The sequence below is a fragment of the Mya arenaria genome, chromosome 11 (genome assembly GCF_026914265.1).
Source record: "Mya arenaria isolate MELC-2E11 chromosome 11, ASM2691426v1".
Taxonomy (NCBI): Eukaryota; Metazoa; Mollusca; class Bivalvia; order Myida; family Myidae; genus Mya; species Mya arenaria.
In genome coordinates this window covers 5745468-5759477 of record NC_069132.1, presented here as the reverse complement: position 1 = coordinate 5759477, position 14010 = coordinate 5745468, and the positions used below count along the sequence as shown (strand labels likewise).

Below are 14010 nucleotides of genomic sequence, written 5' to 3'. Positions count from 1 at the left end.
CTGCATTTTATTTCAGTTTTGATTGATTGTTTCATTACTGTTCAAGCCCTCGTGTTACAACATCCATAGTATCTGCAATGATATGTATACAAGTTCAGAGCTGACTCTTTCCTTTCAGCTGAAAGTAAATCGAGGAGTTACGAACGCACCTTACGATGCATTTGCGATATGCTTTTTGAAACGGTTCCTGGTAGCTTAAGTAACTCTTCTGTCATGACCCTTTGTCAAAATTAGACTTTATTAGCCTAATCCAACGTTAACCTTTTTTGACGTTTGACCGGCATACCTTTTAGGCAATATAACACAGTACAGTGGCATCTAGTCAACCGTCTTATGCATTACTTTAAGTGTTTTTATTATACTTATATTTCACATAAGAAAGCTAATAAGTGTATATTGAATTAATTTTCATGACAAGGGCAGATGAATAAAGATAATTATTTTCCATAGATTGCTAAGATGTCACTTTTCCATCGATTGCTAAGATGTCACTTTGTTTATTCTTGTTAATTAAGGCCAACTTTTTTCTATCGTAGCCTTTTGCCTTTTAGGAAGCTCCGTATTGAATTTTCTTTCAAGGGCCTGATTCGACTCGCCTTTCTTTATTCCTAAATATATACATAAGAATGCGCAAATTGCCGACTATTCCCGATTTATTAAAACATTATCTAAAGAGCACAAAAAGCAACACATTATCAAGAATATATAATTTCTAGGGGATTGGGGGTCAATGAGTATATTTGGAGAAGTCGAAACTTCGGAGTACAACGCCTTCCCAGAAAACGGACTGTCAAATCGTCAAAATATGGCTCAAGAGAGAAAAGGGGTTGGGTCCTCGTTCCAGAACATTTGGTCAGAAATAATGCATTCTGGTTTATTCATTGGATAATTTTCCACGACTTCGACAAAAATAAGGTATATCGACATTTTAGGGGAGGGGCTGAATCATTGTAAACGTGTGTGATCATGAAAACCCCTAGATTATTTATTCAAATTTAAATGAAACAGATGTCCGTGTCCATTTGACTCAATATTGATGCATGCGTTATATTTTCAAAGATAGTTTATTTATATAAAAAACGTTTACATAAAGAATGCATGCAAAAGCGATTTGACGAATAATCAAGTGGAGAAAAAAATGTGTGTAGGTAAGAGTCTTTATATTCTCACTCGGGCGATGCCCATTCGGCGATTGGCACTTCTGGTTATATCTTCTACAGGTTTATAAAATGTATTCAGTCCAAATATGTCTTTAACGTATGTTTACTATGTTTACATATGGCTAGTCGATCTTTGATGAGCTATATATAAGTGTTTAATATGCTGATTAACTATCCAAGCGTAACGGTTTCGTTGTCAACAAGTCTAAGCTGATTAGACGCTGTATTTGAATTCACGTGGAACAGTGGTCTCGCTGTCGGTGTCAGCCAATAGATTACTCTGGAACAGGGCACGTGAATCATTCTGCTCCACGGCGAACTTGTACTGCCAGGTTACGACGGTGTTTCCAGGTGACACTGCAAAATAATTATAATACAATGTGACAACCAATCGGTATTTTGGCTCAAATCGTGATTAAATGCATAAACTTGTGTCATTTGTCTGATCAAGATGTAGAGCCTAATTCTGATATTGCTCCATGTTTCAATCATATACGAATGGTCAACTCCTTATGATTATCAATTTAATTGAATTGGTAATTGTTTGCAAAACACAAAAAGCACAGATCAAGATAGCGTTTGTAGTTTTTTAAAGCGTCATAACTTGGATTTAATTTAGCACAAATGTAAATTGACATGGAAAAGACTTACCGGTAATCTCCTTTGTTCTTGTTTTTTCCTCTGTCCATGTTTCAGACGAAGTTTTCTCAATCATAAACCTCACCGATTGACTCACGGAGGCTGTGATTGCCTTAATCTCCACGCCGAATGAAGACTCCCATTTGTATTCAAACGTAGAAGTCGTGCTTTCCGTCTTGGACTTGCCAATCTTGACAGATATTGTACTCTTATGCTCGGCCTTCGGGTTGATAACGGCATTGATTATCTCCCACTTCCCGATGACGTTTGGGCTGCCGTACACAAGGATCTCTTTACTAGGGTCTTGTGGTGACACAAACTGGAAGCGCATGGCATCGTGTATGTCAGAATGGAGGACGACAGTAGTTCCATTACCGGGGTCAGGACGTCCACCATCTGGATGCGCATATCTAAAAAGTAGAATTGAAAAGCAACAAATAAAGAACCATACAAATATTTAAGAAATGATCTAAAAAACACATTGTAATTATGGATAAAGAGTACGTATTATGAGAGACATTTTCATAAGCTACAGTGTTACGTTTGAAACACTAAGAAACACATCAACCATTACAAACATATAGTGTACGAATCAAAGCTATGTTTACCAACCTGCCGCCCTTGTGAATAACGTGATCGTTTTTGCCATCGAGAGCAAAAAGTGCGCCATAGTGGCGGTCACTGTGGACGACCAGTCTAGTTCCGTTCCCGGGAGTCAGACTGCCGTCCTTCGGATGGATGCACTTGCCACTGGCGACGTGTTCGATGTAGCCCCAGTAGTCCGTTTCTTTGCGAAAGCGCCAGTGCATGTTGGCGTGTATGTCGCTGTGGAGAACGACACTTGTGCCATTGCCAGGGTTGCTCTCTCCACCCTTTGGATGGAAAAACTTCCCATTTGACCGGTGTTTGATGAGGAACGTCTCAGACATGATCTACTACCTGAAATGAAAACAATGTTAAGGAATATGACCGGGAAATAGGCTTTTTCTCTGATAGCTCTATCTACCACATTGATTTATGTTGGTGCCTGGTAAACCCATACAGTTGAAGCATTATTTGCAAGTTATGGGCTTGCTCATTGCTAATTTATAAAATACCTGGTCGTAAATAGATAAGCCATACAATCATAAAAGTTTGCACATTTGCTTTTTATTTCAACTGAAATCAGACATTTATGACATATTTTACAATTTTTGAAATCCAAAAACAAACAGTTTGTGATATTATTTTCGGTGATATCACGTTTTTGCACACAAAACCATTTCAAACGATACAAATATAACATGGAATACCTTAAATACCACAGTTGATCAGCGATATGTTATAAGTAACGTTTAAGTATATCGAACGACCTCACGAAAACAATCATGGTATCCAATTGTATCACGACTAGTTTATTGTCGATCAAAATGAATTATAATAAAATACACAAAAAATACTCAGCAAATATGCAGTGAACCATCTTTATGATATATACACAATAGCTCGAATTTAAGTAAATCCCGTGCTTCTATATGATCACCTTGTATTGCCTTTCAATGTTAAAAAACAGACGACAGAGTGTAAACGTTGGCAAGCGGACACTGAAGAAATCCGCGCACAGCTACGAATATATATAACACTTTATGAAAGCGACGATTCGACCGACTGTCCAATGCAGACGACAAATATATGTATGCTTATATCATACCACATTTCTTCGCCAGTAGGGGCGCTGGATAGATTCTGATTCAAATTATCTATTCGTCAATTGGTTGGAGGAAAGAAATGCATTCAACTAAACTTTTCGACCTTGAACTGAAATTTTGATATTCTTGAATAACAAATGTTGTTTACCATTAACTTACGAGTTATGTTTTTCATACGGTAATATAATCATCTGAAACAGACGAGGGTTAACACCCTTTGGTGAAGTCACTTAAGTGTATTGAACGACATATACTTACTTGTTATCTTAAATAAAACTGAGTATGCAATAACTGTGATCAAATGATAACACAACTTAATACTCACAATGCTTCATTGTAATACCAAAATTAAGTATGTGTGTGTGTATATATATATATATATATATATATATATATATTGAGCGCGTTAACGCATGAACGTAAGACATATTTGATGACATTCTTATATTTATATGTTCTGCTGCCTGATGTTTTGTTTAAACTTAAAATATCAAGAAGTTCTGGTATAATTTGGAGAATAAATTGTTTGGGCATTCACCACCTATGAAGTGTTTGTCCATTTATAGTACAGCAAAGAAATAACTACGCGACGCCGATCGAGTCCTACAGTATGAACGGCATTGATTTATCTAGAAACACAAGGGAAATGCAAATAAAAGAAAAAAAAAGACCATGTGGTTATTTCTCAACACAATGTTTACTTGCGCGTAAACTGACTTATTACATATGCAAATTTAAAACCCTTAAGCGTCCTGTATCATTTGAAAACGGGTGTGTGAATACTTTCTCAGGTATGCAAACGTCTCGGACACTTCAATGGAACGCTTAAAATGTCGTCGTTCTATTGGGTTTGTCCAAGTTGTTTTAATGGTACTATTTTTGATGCGTAGGAAGTCACGACTGACAATCATTTGACCACTGTTTTCATAAAGTAGAAACCCACTGTCTACAATGTCGACCAGGGCCGGTGATTTTTATTATTTTATCCAGGTTTAATCAGTATATTTTGTATAACTATATGTATTACGACGATGTACTCTTGTATAAGTCGAATAAATTATATATATATAACTATATGTATTACGACGATGTACTCTTGTTTAAGTCGAATAAATTGTCTGTTTTGTTCTGTCAAACTGTAACGCCAATATGCTGGGGTCCATTTCCATTGACACGTACGTATAATTGTGGCATAGCATGTTCAACCGAGAGCATATGCATTCGATTTGTATGGTTAAATTGGCAAACAGATTAACCCTTCGGCAGTTTATAAAATACTAATTTAAGATAACGGTCGATATGATATTAAAAAGTGAACAGAAAAAAACTTTACTCGGATAGGCAGTAACAGAAGTTAGAAAACATTTGTATTCAATAATTAATTAAGTAGGCGAACATAATTAGTGGATAAAGTAGGCTTACCCTTTTATGGCAGTTTCGAAAACGTCATTAAATAAGACGTTTATTTGATATTTTTTTTCTGATTACAAGAATTATTTTATACATTATGATAAAAAGTAAGTATTAACAATCAAGCACTTATTCCCATATATAAATGTTTGTATAAGGCGTGGAAGCGGACGAGAAACACTGTAAGGAGTATAGAACATGTTTCCGAAGTATGTCTCGATTGAGTCTTTATTTTCGATGGCAAACTGAATGATGCCAATTACAGATGTCATGCATATAATCTGAAAACAATATACCTTAAGAAGCATAAAACTACCAAAATAATAATTGACGGTAATGAGAAGTGTAACACTGTCGGTTGCCGACATAAGTATATGAGACATTGATATGCCTTCCATTATATAACATTATATTTCATGGTCAATAGATTTACTAAAATATATTTCATACTTTCAGCATTCTTAAAAAAATCATTCACACGCACAGTAACTGAACGGTACTGTTGGCATCGATGTATATATGTGGTTTAAACAAATAATAAATTTTACAATATTTGTTCGTATTAAAATATTACCTTCTCTATTCTCAATTTTGTCAACATTTATCAAAAGGTACACCGCACATGGTAGCGAAAAAAGGTGCCCTGTGAGGAATGTGACTCCGCGTTTGCGAAATTTGTGGTAGAGGGTTTCAAGAACGATGCCATCGTCGGGGTATACTAGACTCATAAGAAGGACACTACTCTTTGTCTTCGAGCAGGTAGGCACAAGCGGAAATTGATTCAACTCGTATGGATATCTCGTATTTTCAGAAAATTGCATCCTTGTTAACAAAGATATCCTTCGTTAAGAACAAAATGCGAAATATAAGGGGATTTTTTTCAAGTGAAAATATTTGTGCCCTGTAATTCAAAAGTTAAGGTTCGAATGCAATCACTTATTTAGCAATATAACTTCGACTCTATGAGGCGATGCCTCAGTTGTTAATCATACACCCTGTGCACATTTGAGATCTAATTCACGATAGAGTTAGGTAAAGTAGTCGTCAGGTGCTGAATAAAACATGCACTAATGTTATAAACACCTTATGCAAGAAAAACATCTCAAATAAACTTAAATAAAGTACATGTGCATAGGCCGAACAACCACTGCAATATATTAAAGCTAATTCAACGATAGACATAATTTAATAAATTGTCTAATATGTCTTATAAACAATTCGTTTGCCCGATAAACGGATGATCCAACATAAAACGTCCATGAACATAATTAGAAGGTTTAAGTGATTAAAAGGCCATCTTATCTTAAAGTGTCGGAAAATGAAAAAAAGCAAATTATCATTACTTTATAGCGACACCTTCTATTTTTCTGACAGTGAGCATTGACAGTGTCTCATTGTCATAAATGTCAATTAACAGGTTTGATCTCTCCACGACTGCTGTAGGTCGGTGTCATTGGCGATGACAGTGGTGCACTTATCATTAATGTCAATGAGACTCATGTAAGCCGGCGGCATCGATGTTGACAGTGTTGTACTGTCTTTAATGCCAATAAACAGATGCAATCATACTGAGACTGCTGTAAGTCAGTGTCATGGGTGTTGACAGTGGTACACATTATCATTTGACATGGTAATTAAAGCCAATGATGTTGTAAGCCGGAGTCATGGACGTTGGAAGTCCTGCACTTTCATTTCTGTCAATGGCCAGTTCCATTTAAACCGATACTCCTGTACGCCGGTGCAATGCTTGTTGGCCAGTTTCAATCAATCATACCAAGACTGCTGTAAGCCGCTGCCAGGGTTGTTAACAGTGGAGCACCTAACATTACTGTCAATGACTAGTTTCAATCATACCGAGGCTGTTGTAAGCCGATGCCAGGGCTGTTAACAATGATGCACCTATCATTACTGTCAATGACCAGTTTCAATCATACCGAGGCTGTTGTAAGCCGCTGCCAGGGTTGTTAACAGTGATGCACTGATCATTACTGTCAATGACAGTTTCAATCATACCGAGTCTGCTGTAAGACGCTTCCAGGGTTGTTAACCGTGATGAACCTATCATTACTGTCAAAGGCATGTTATAATCATACCAACGCTGTTGTAAGCCAGTGCCAGGGTTGTGAACAATGATGCACCTATCATTACTGTCAAAGGTATGCTTCAATCATACCAACGCTGTTGTAAGCCGCTGCCAGGGTTGTTAACAGTGGTGACCTATCATTACTGTCAAAGGCATGTTTTAATCATACCGAGGCTGCTGTAAGCCGGTGCCAGGGTTGTTAACAATAGTGCACCTATCATTACTGTCAAGGGCTTGTTTCAATCATACCGAGGCTGCTGTCAGCCCGTGGCAGGGTTGTTGACAGTGGTGCACCTACCATTACTGTCAAAGGCATTTTTTAATTAAACCGAGGCTGCCGTAAGTCGGTGCCATGGTTGTTAACAGTGGTGCACCTGTCATTACTGTCAATGGCCAGTTTCAATCATACCGAGGCTGTTGTAAGCCGCTGCCAGGGCTGTTAACAGTTGTGCACCTATTATAGCTGTCAGTGGCCAGAGTCAAACATACCAAGGCTGCTGTAAGCCGCTGCAAGGGTTGCTATCAGTGGTGCACCTATCATTACGGCCAAAGGCATGTTTCAATCATACCGAGGCTGCTGTAAGCCGCTGCGAGGGTTGTTAACAGTGATGCACCAATCATTACCGTCAATGTTATGTTTCAATCATACTGAGGCTTCTGTTAGCCGCTGCCAGGGTTGCTGACAGTGGTGCACCTATCGTAACTGTCAATGACCACTTTCAATCATACAGAGGCTGTTTTAAGCCGATGCCAGGGTTGCTGACAATGGTGCACCTATCATTACTGCCAATGACCAGTTTCAATAATACCGAGGCTGTTGTAAGCCGCTGCCAGGGTTGCTGACAGTGATGCACCTATCATTACTGTCAAAGGCATGTTTCCATCATACTGAGGCTGCTGTAAGCCGCTGCCATGAATGTGGACATTGGTGCACTATCATTACTGTAAGTGGCCAGTTTCATCATACCGACGCTGTTGTAAGCCGCTGCCATGGTTGTTTACAGTGGTGCACCTATCATTACTGTCAATGACCAGATTCAATCAAGTCAAGACTGCTGTAAGATGCTGCCAGGGTTGTTAACAGGGATGCACTGATCATTACTGTCAATGACCAGTTTCAATTATACCGAGGCTGCTGTAAGCCGCTGCCAGGGTTGTTAACAATGGTGCACCTATCATTACTGTCAAAGGCATGTTTCAATCATACCAACGTTGTTGTAAGCCGCTGCCAGGGTTGTTAACAGTGGTGCACCTATTATTACTGTCAATGACCAGTTTCAATCAAGTCAAGAGTGCTGTAAGCCGGTGCCAGGGTTGTTAACAGTGATGCACCTATTATTACAGTCAATGAAAGTTTAAATCAAGTCAAGAGTGCTGTAAGCCGGTGCCAGGTTTGTTAACCGTGATGCACCTATCATTACTGTCAATGACCTGTTTCAATCATACCGAGGCTGCTGTAAGACGCTTCCAGGGTTGTAAACCGTGATGCACCTATCATTACTGTCAAAGCCAGTACAATGGGTGTTAAAAATAGTGCACTGTCATAACTGTCAATTAACAGATTCAAGTATTCAGAGACTACCACTTTCATGCCTTTGTTTTATTCGAATCATTTTAGTTTGAGTGTGAAGTCATTAATAATAGCATCACGCTCGAAGTGAACAGTATTGTGCAATGAAATTGTAGATGTCATGAGAAACGACTCTGGTGAGGCTCAAACTTATACCCTTTTATTGTGAGAGGCGGTAACCTTTAGCAGAAGAACATTCTCGTCTTCTCTTATACCAGTTTAATGCATTTGTATCGGATTAAAAGCATATACATTGTTTTCATAATGCCAACTTTTCCAGAATTGAAATTGCTTCTGGGCCTGCAGTAGGTTTATTCAACTAAGTTTGGTGTTCGCTCTTATTTGTTGGCTAATGGCAATCGATGATTTATCCCAATTACCGTAGCTCTTTATCATACAGAGTTAATTTGATGGTGATTACAAATTGTTCCCCAAAAGCTCATCTTTCGTTTTTTTTCCTTATTGTACAATGCAATTCATTGTATTTGCTATTATGAAATATTCACAAACCAGCAAGACTGTACCATCACACGACATTCATAAACTGAGCGCATACGTGATTATCTAATCATTTCTTAACCAAGGTCAATTTATTAAAATGTGTACAGTCAAATTAAGCAAAAAGTATATAATTCAATTTTTAAAATATATTTGATTTTTTATGAAATATTTTGATCTTAAAAGTCAAGGTATCATATGACCAGTAAGATACTTAACTTAGGAAGTAAGGACTTATGACTTAAACTAGGAAATAGCTTAACATGTTTAATAAACGCCGCCCCAGACAGAAATGCTTACTCATGCAAATTGGCACGATATCGACTGTATATATGAATGCATACCCATTTATCAGTGTAGGTTTATTTCACTATCAATAGAAGTCGGACGCAGCTAGAGTATATTGGTCTTGTCAGGTAGCGGGGCATTGTTCTCATAATAACCACGTCCAGGTTGAAGCACCCTTTTTAACGCGCGTTTGGGACAAAACCTTTTTAACATTTCTGCATTCTTAATTGCTGGGCGGGGAATCGAAACTCGAGAGTCAAGTGTCATACCACTAGACTACGGATCTGCACAATCACTTGTGATAACGAGCTATTTGCAGTCTTTATTAATAGGCATGCCATGTTAATAAAATCAACACCATACAAAGGAAATGTGCAAAGGAAACGAATTAAGCCAGCCAAATATTGTGTAAAAATGAAATTACCTGAAGAAAATAAAGCTACTGCTTTGTAAACAAGGCGTTCGTTCGATTATTACATGAAGTACTATAAGCTTCTTTAATTTATGAAATAACAGTCTTTTGAAACTTATAGAATAGTATATCTTTTTCAGATACAAAAACAGTTATGTTTCTGAATATCGTACTAAAGTAATGGTGTCAAGCTGTCTCATCTGATATTGAAGTGTCAGTTTAAAAATATAGTTTATACTTTGAGCACGCACAAAGTATATACAAGCCTGCAAACGAACGATCTTTTATATTATTATGCCTCCTTCGAAAAATATTGGACATATATAAGCTAGCAAGTTTTGGTCAACCAGTCGGTTGGTAGACACATGTCTTGTTCTTTAATAACTAAAGAAAGGTTAGATGTATGGTTGTAGATGACCTGTAGATGACCGTTAATGAGTTTGGGATCGGCAGGTCAAAGATCGAGATCGCGTTGTGAATAGTTTTTTTAAGGTCGATGAAGTTCCAATAGACTGATTCCCTTGGTCAGTACAAGCTCTTTATTGCTTTTGGAATCAATAAGTGAAAGGTCAAGGTAAAAAGTCTTATGAAATCTTGATCAGCACTTAAAATGAAAGTGGTTTTACCTCGGACCATAAGCCTCCACTGGTAATTTGGCCTTGACCAGTACATTTTCCCTATTGATGTTGGGTTCACGAGGTCAAACGTCATGCAACTGTACTGGAAGTTGTCGCATGAACAGTAAATGACCAAAACTGTACTGATAGTTGCCACATTAACAAAAAAGGCCCCAACTGTACTGTTAGTTGTCACTTGAACAAATAAAAAACACAACTGTTAAAGTGGTCAGTAAGTCAATAGTCAAGATCGCAGCAATGGCTTTAAAAAGACAACCCTTGTCCGCACAATAGCCCGAAACTATTCGACCTAGCTCCATGAAAATTTATTCGATAAAATTTCTTTCTGAAGGGGTCAGTCGGTAAAAGGTGAAACATTATTATTAATTATAGATCATGCTTCTGACAAGGCGGCGTTTAAGGGGTATTAAAATGTCTTGTCATAGAAAGCAGTTGCAAACCCAATTTTTTGGTACTCAAAAGCAAAGATTCGAAAGAGAATGAAAATAATCATTGTACGTATTGACGGTTGAACAGTTAGTTCAGGTTAATATTTATACGTAAAAGTAGATTATAGCATTACGATATTTAGTAATCAATAGTGAACATTTACAACCTGTTTCAATGCCGTCAGGTAAATAATGAAACCATGCAATCGTGACATGCACTCTTTAAGGGACTCGCTCATGATTTTTGACCAAAAAAATAACATGAGTTTTCCCGGTTATGCATCTAACAACACTTATACTTATTTTACTCTTTGGTACTGAAATTGTAGAAAAAAATACAATGAAACTATTAAAAATATTATAATGGAAAAAAGGTTAATTGACGCCCTCGCCACTCGGACACAAGAATTTATAAGTATCTGGCGGATATTTTAAACTTTATTGAATACATTGGTAGCATTAAGTTATTATGTCTTCAAAGACCATTTTTGAGCAAATATCAATATCAATATTTGTGGATGGGTTCCTGCTGTCAGTATTTTAGTTTAAAAAATTTGCCAGACTTTTTACATAATATTTAATTTCTCTAAAAAGTGCATTTGATATATCATGAAAGTTTAACATGACAGTGTATTGACATAAAGACATTTTAAAATAACCCCAGATCAATAAACAAACAAATTTTAACTTAAAACAAGTAACCATGACGAATAACAATGTGATAAACTCATTATTCTACCACGAATATTTCGATCACTAAAATGTTTAATAAAAGTGCTTAACTCAATCAAAGATACATCATTGCAGTTGTTTTCAATTGAAACTAGATATGGAATAGATCGAGTACCAATCTTTTCAGACGAAATTGTGTGTTTGTAATTTTTTTTCGTCATATTTTGCGATACAATTTATTAATTTACACATGGATCGCACGTTCGAATGATTCTGTAAAGATATACGTGCATCTGTTTTAAGTTTCTTGTATTTCCAACCCTACTGGATTTTATACTTCCGTTCCATATGTGTTACTTCTCCATGGAGTTAGTGTTTTTTATGGTCGGAGGGGGAGTAATTATGAAATGGCAATTTACACAGTGTGTGAATACCACGTGATAAATTGCGTCATAAATGCTACGTCGGGAGGCAATATTTTGCTTCGAATGAAGACCTTAAACAAAGATAACTTCACTATTTCTTCACCATTCTACGCAGTCTATGGCGCTTACGGAGCCCCGCCTTCGGTATTTTACCAGAGTTTGATTGAGAGTTTAGTTTCTTAAAACATTTCGACAACCCTTTTCACAATACGGCCGTCTGACGAAGCACGGTCAAAACATTACTTTGGAAACAGGTTTGTCGAAGTGTTTGATGAAACTAATCACCTTATCAAACTTTGGTAATAAAACAAAGGCGGGGCTCTTTAAGTGACATAGACTGCCTTTTGTTTTATTTAAAATGGTGTAGTAAAAGAAAAGTTATCGTCGATTTAAGTCTTCATTTAAAGCAAAAGATTGCCTTCCGACGTAGCATATATGACGTAATTTATCACGTGGTATACACAGACTGTTACAGTATGTCGCAGCATTACTAGAAATACTGTTAATCAATAATAAAATATATACTTTATTCATGATAATTTGGTTCAATTGAGAATTTCAAAGACTTTTTCCAGACTTATTGGTTTCGGTAAAAACATTATCACTGTAAACGAGTCGCTGCTGTATTTACGTTTGAATATCAAACATCGGAAACACGCGGAGTTATGTTTGGAAAAGGACATAATAATCGCACACCTTGATTGGTCGAACTAGGGTCTTTATAAAACCTGCAATGGAACACGAAACAGAACAAAAAGGAACCACAAAAGCGGGGCGGTCGGGACCGATATTGACGTTTAGGTATCTCCATTCCCTTCTTGACGCGTAGGGACCAATTTTTCTGTGTAGGGTTTGCTCATACCTACGTGGTGCAAGTTTTGTTGTGCCTGGGACGTTATTCGGTCTCCGGTTTCTAAAACAGCACAGTGCGTCCAAAACCGTAGTTTTTCAGCGGTTTTGCCATACCTTACAATGTGAAAGTGAAATTGACACAACAAAGCACATGTTTATCATATTTTTTCCCTCATCAGTAATCAAGTTAAAAAAGACCTAGCCACCGTCCGTCACTTGATTTCAACTCTCTGTTTCATGTGGTATTTTGTTCATCATTCTTGGTGCTGTACTTCTTATGAAACATTCAAAAATAAATTTAGAATCTGTGATGAAGACAACCACACATTTCGAATAATTTGCAAACAATATTAAAACTGATAATTGCGACAGGTTCTTTACAAAAAACTTAAACGCTAATATATGCCATTTCAAGTACTTTGCAGGGCAAATAATCGTAACATATCAATTAAAGGGAACAACCACAATCGTAACATTTCTTGTCACATGATTTTTTTGTCTCCCTCACAGTGATTTCTATAATAAATACTAGTATACACTTCCTAATTTTGGCAATTGCTTCATATCTACAATAGCTGAGAATGGCCAACATCGCCACTGCAAAGATAACCTTTGTTTATTTTTCTAATTAAGCTGAGGGTCATTACTCAATAATTATATGAGCCTAAGTGATTGACCTTGACTATTGGACTATTGACTTAATACTGCACTGCAAGTTTAATGGATACGCTTGTGATCTGCAGTATTTCTAACAAGATATGAGACAACTCTTTCAGCTGTTTTTGTTTTATGCAAACATATGAGCAAATCATTATATCATTATATATATTTCACCTTTTATATTTAACAACAACGCCATTAACAAAGTCCTGAACAATCGGCCTTATGTGTAATATCATTTTCTGCGCAGAATTGAGTACTGGTGTTTATCATGAAAACTCATAAGGCAGTTCTATTGGTATGGGCTTGAACGCTCAACTATGTTTGGGTAACAGGCAAGCAGCAATACCACTCTCTGTCTTTCAAAATGATTCACACAATGTTAGCAGCCAAGCTCTCGCCATTCTCTTTGTGCCAAATGAAAGCAGGCATGCTGTTGTGCCCATGGTGCTGACCACCATTACCAGTTCTACGTAGTATATTTTCTATTATAAATGTGACAGAAGTGTCTTAGAAATAAAAAAGTGACTGATAACTATAACAATACTAAATATCCATGTAGTATACTTCAAGAAAATTGCCTAGGA

General features: G+C 37.0%; 1 protein-coding gene across 2 annotated transcripts; it reads right to left on the bottom strand.

Moving 5' to 3' along the window:
* Nucleotides 1-635: 635 nt before the first annotated feature.
* On the bottom strand, nt 636-3480 carry LOC128209478 (galactose-binding lectin-like). Of its 2 annotated transcripts, none has more exons than XM_052913525.1 (4): nt 3322-3480; nt 2412-2738; nt 1812-2209; nt 636-1517 (listed from the first exon to the last, which is right to left on the bottom strand). In XM_052913525.1, the coding sequence occupies exons 2-4, from the start codon at nt 2726-2728 to the stop codon at nt 1375-1377; spliced, it is 858 nt and encodes a 285-aa protein (XP_052769485.1). In that variant the 5' UTR covers nt 2729-2738; nt 3322-3480; the 3' UTR covers nt 636-1374. The 2 variants fall into 2 exon arrangements, with proteins under 2 accessions (XP_052769485.1, XP_052769486.1); XM_052913526.1 differs by lacking the exon at nt 3322-3480 and adding an exon at nt 3092-3224.
* Nucleotides 3481-14010: the final 10530 nt, after the last annotated feature.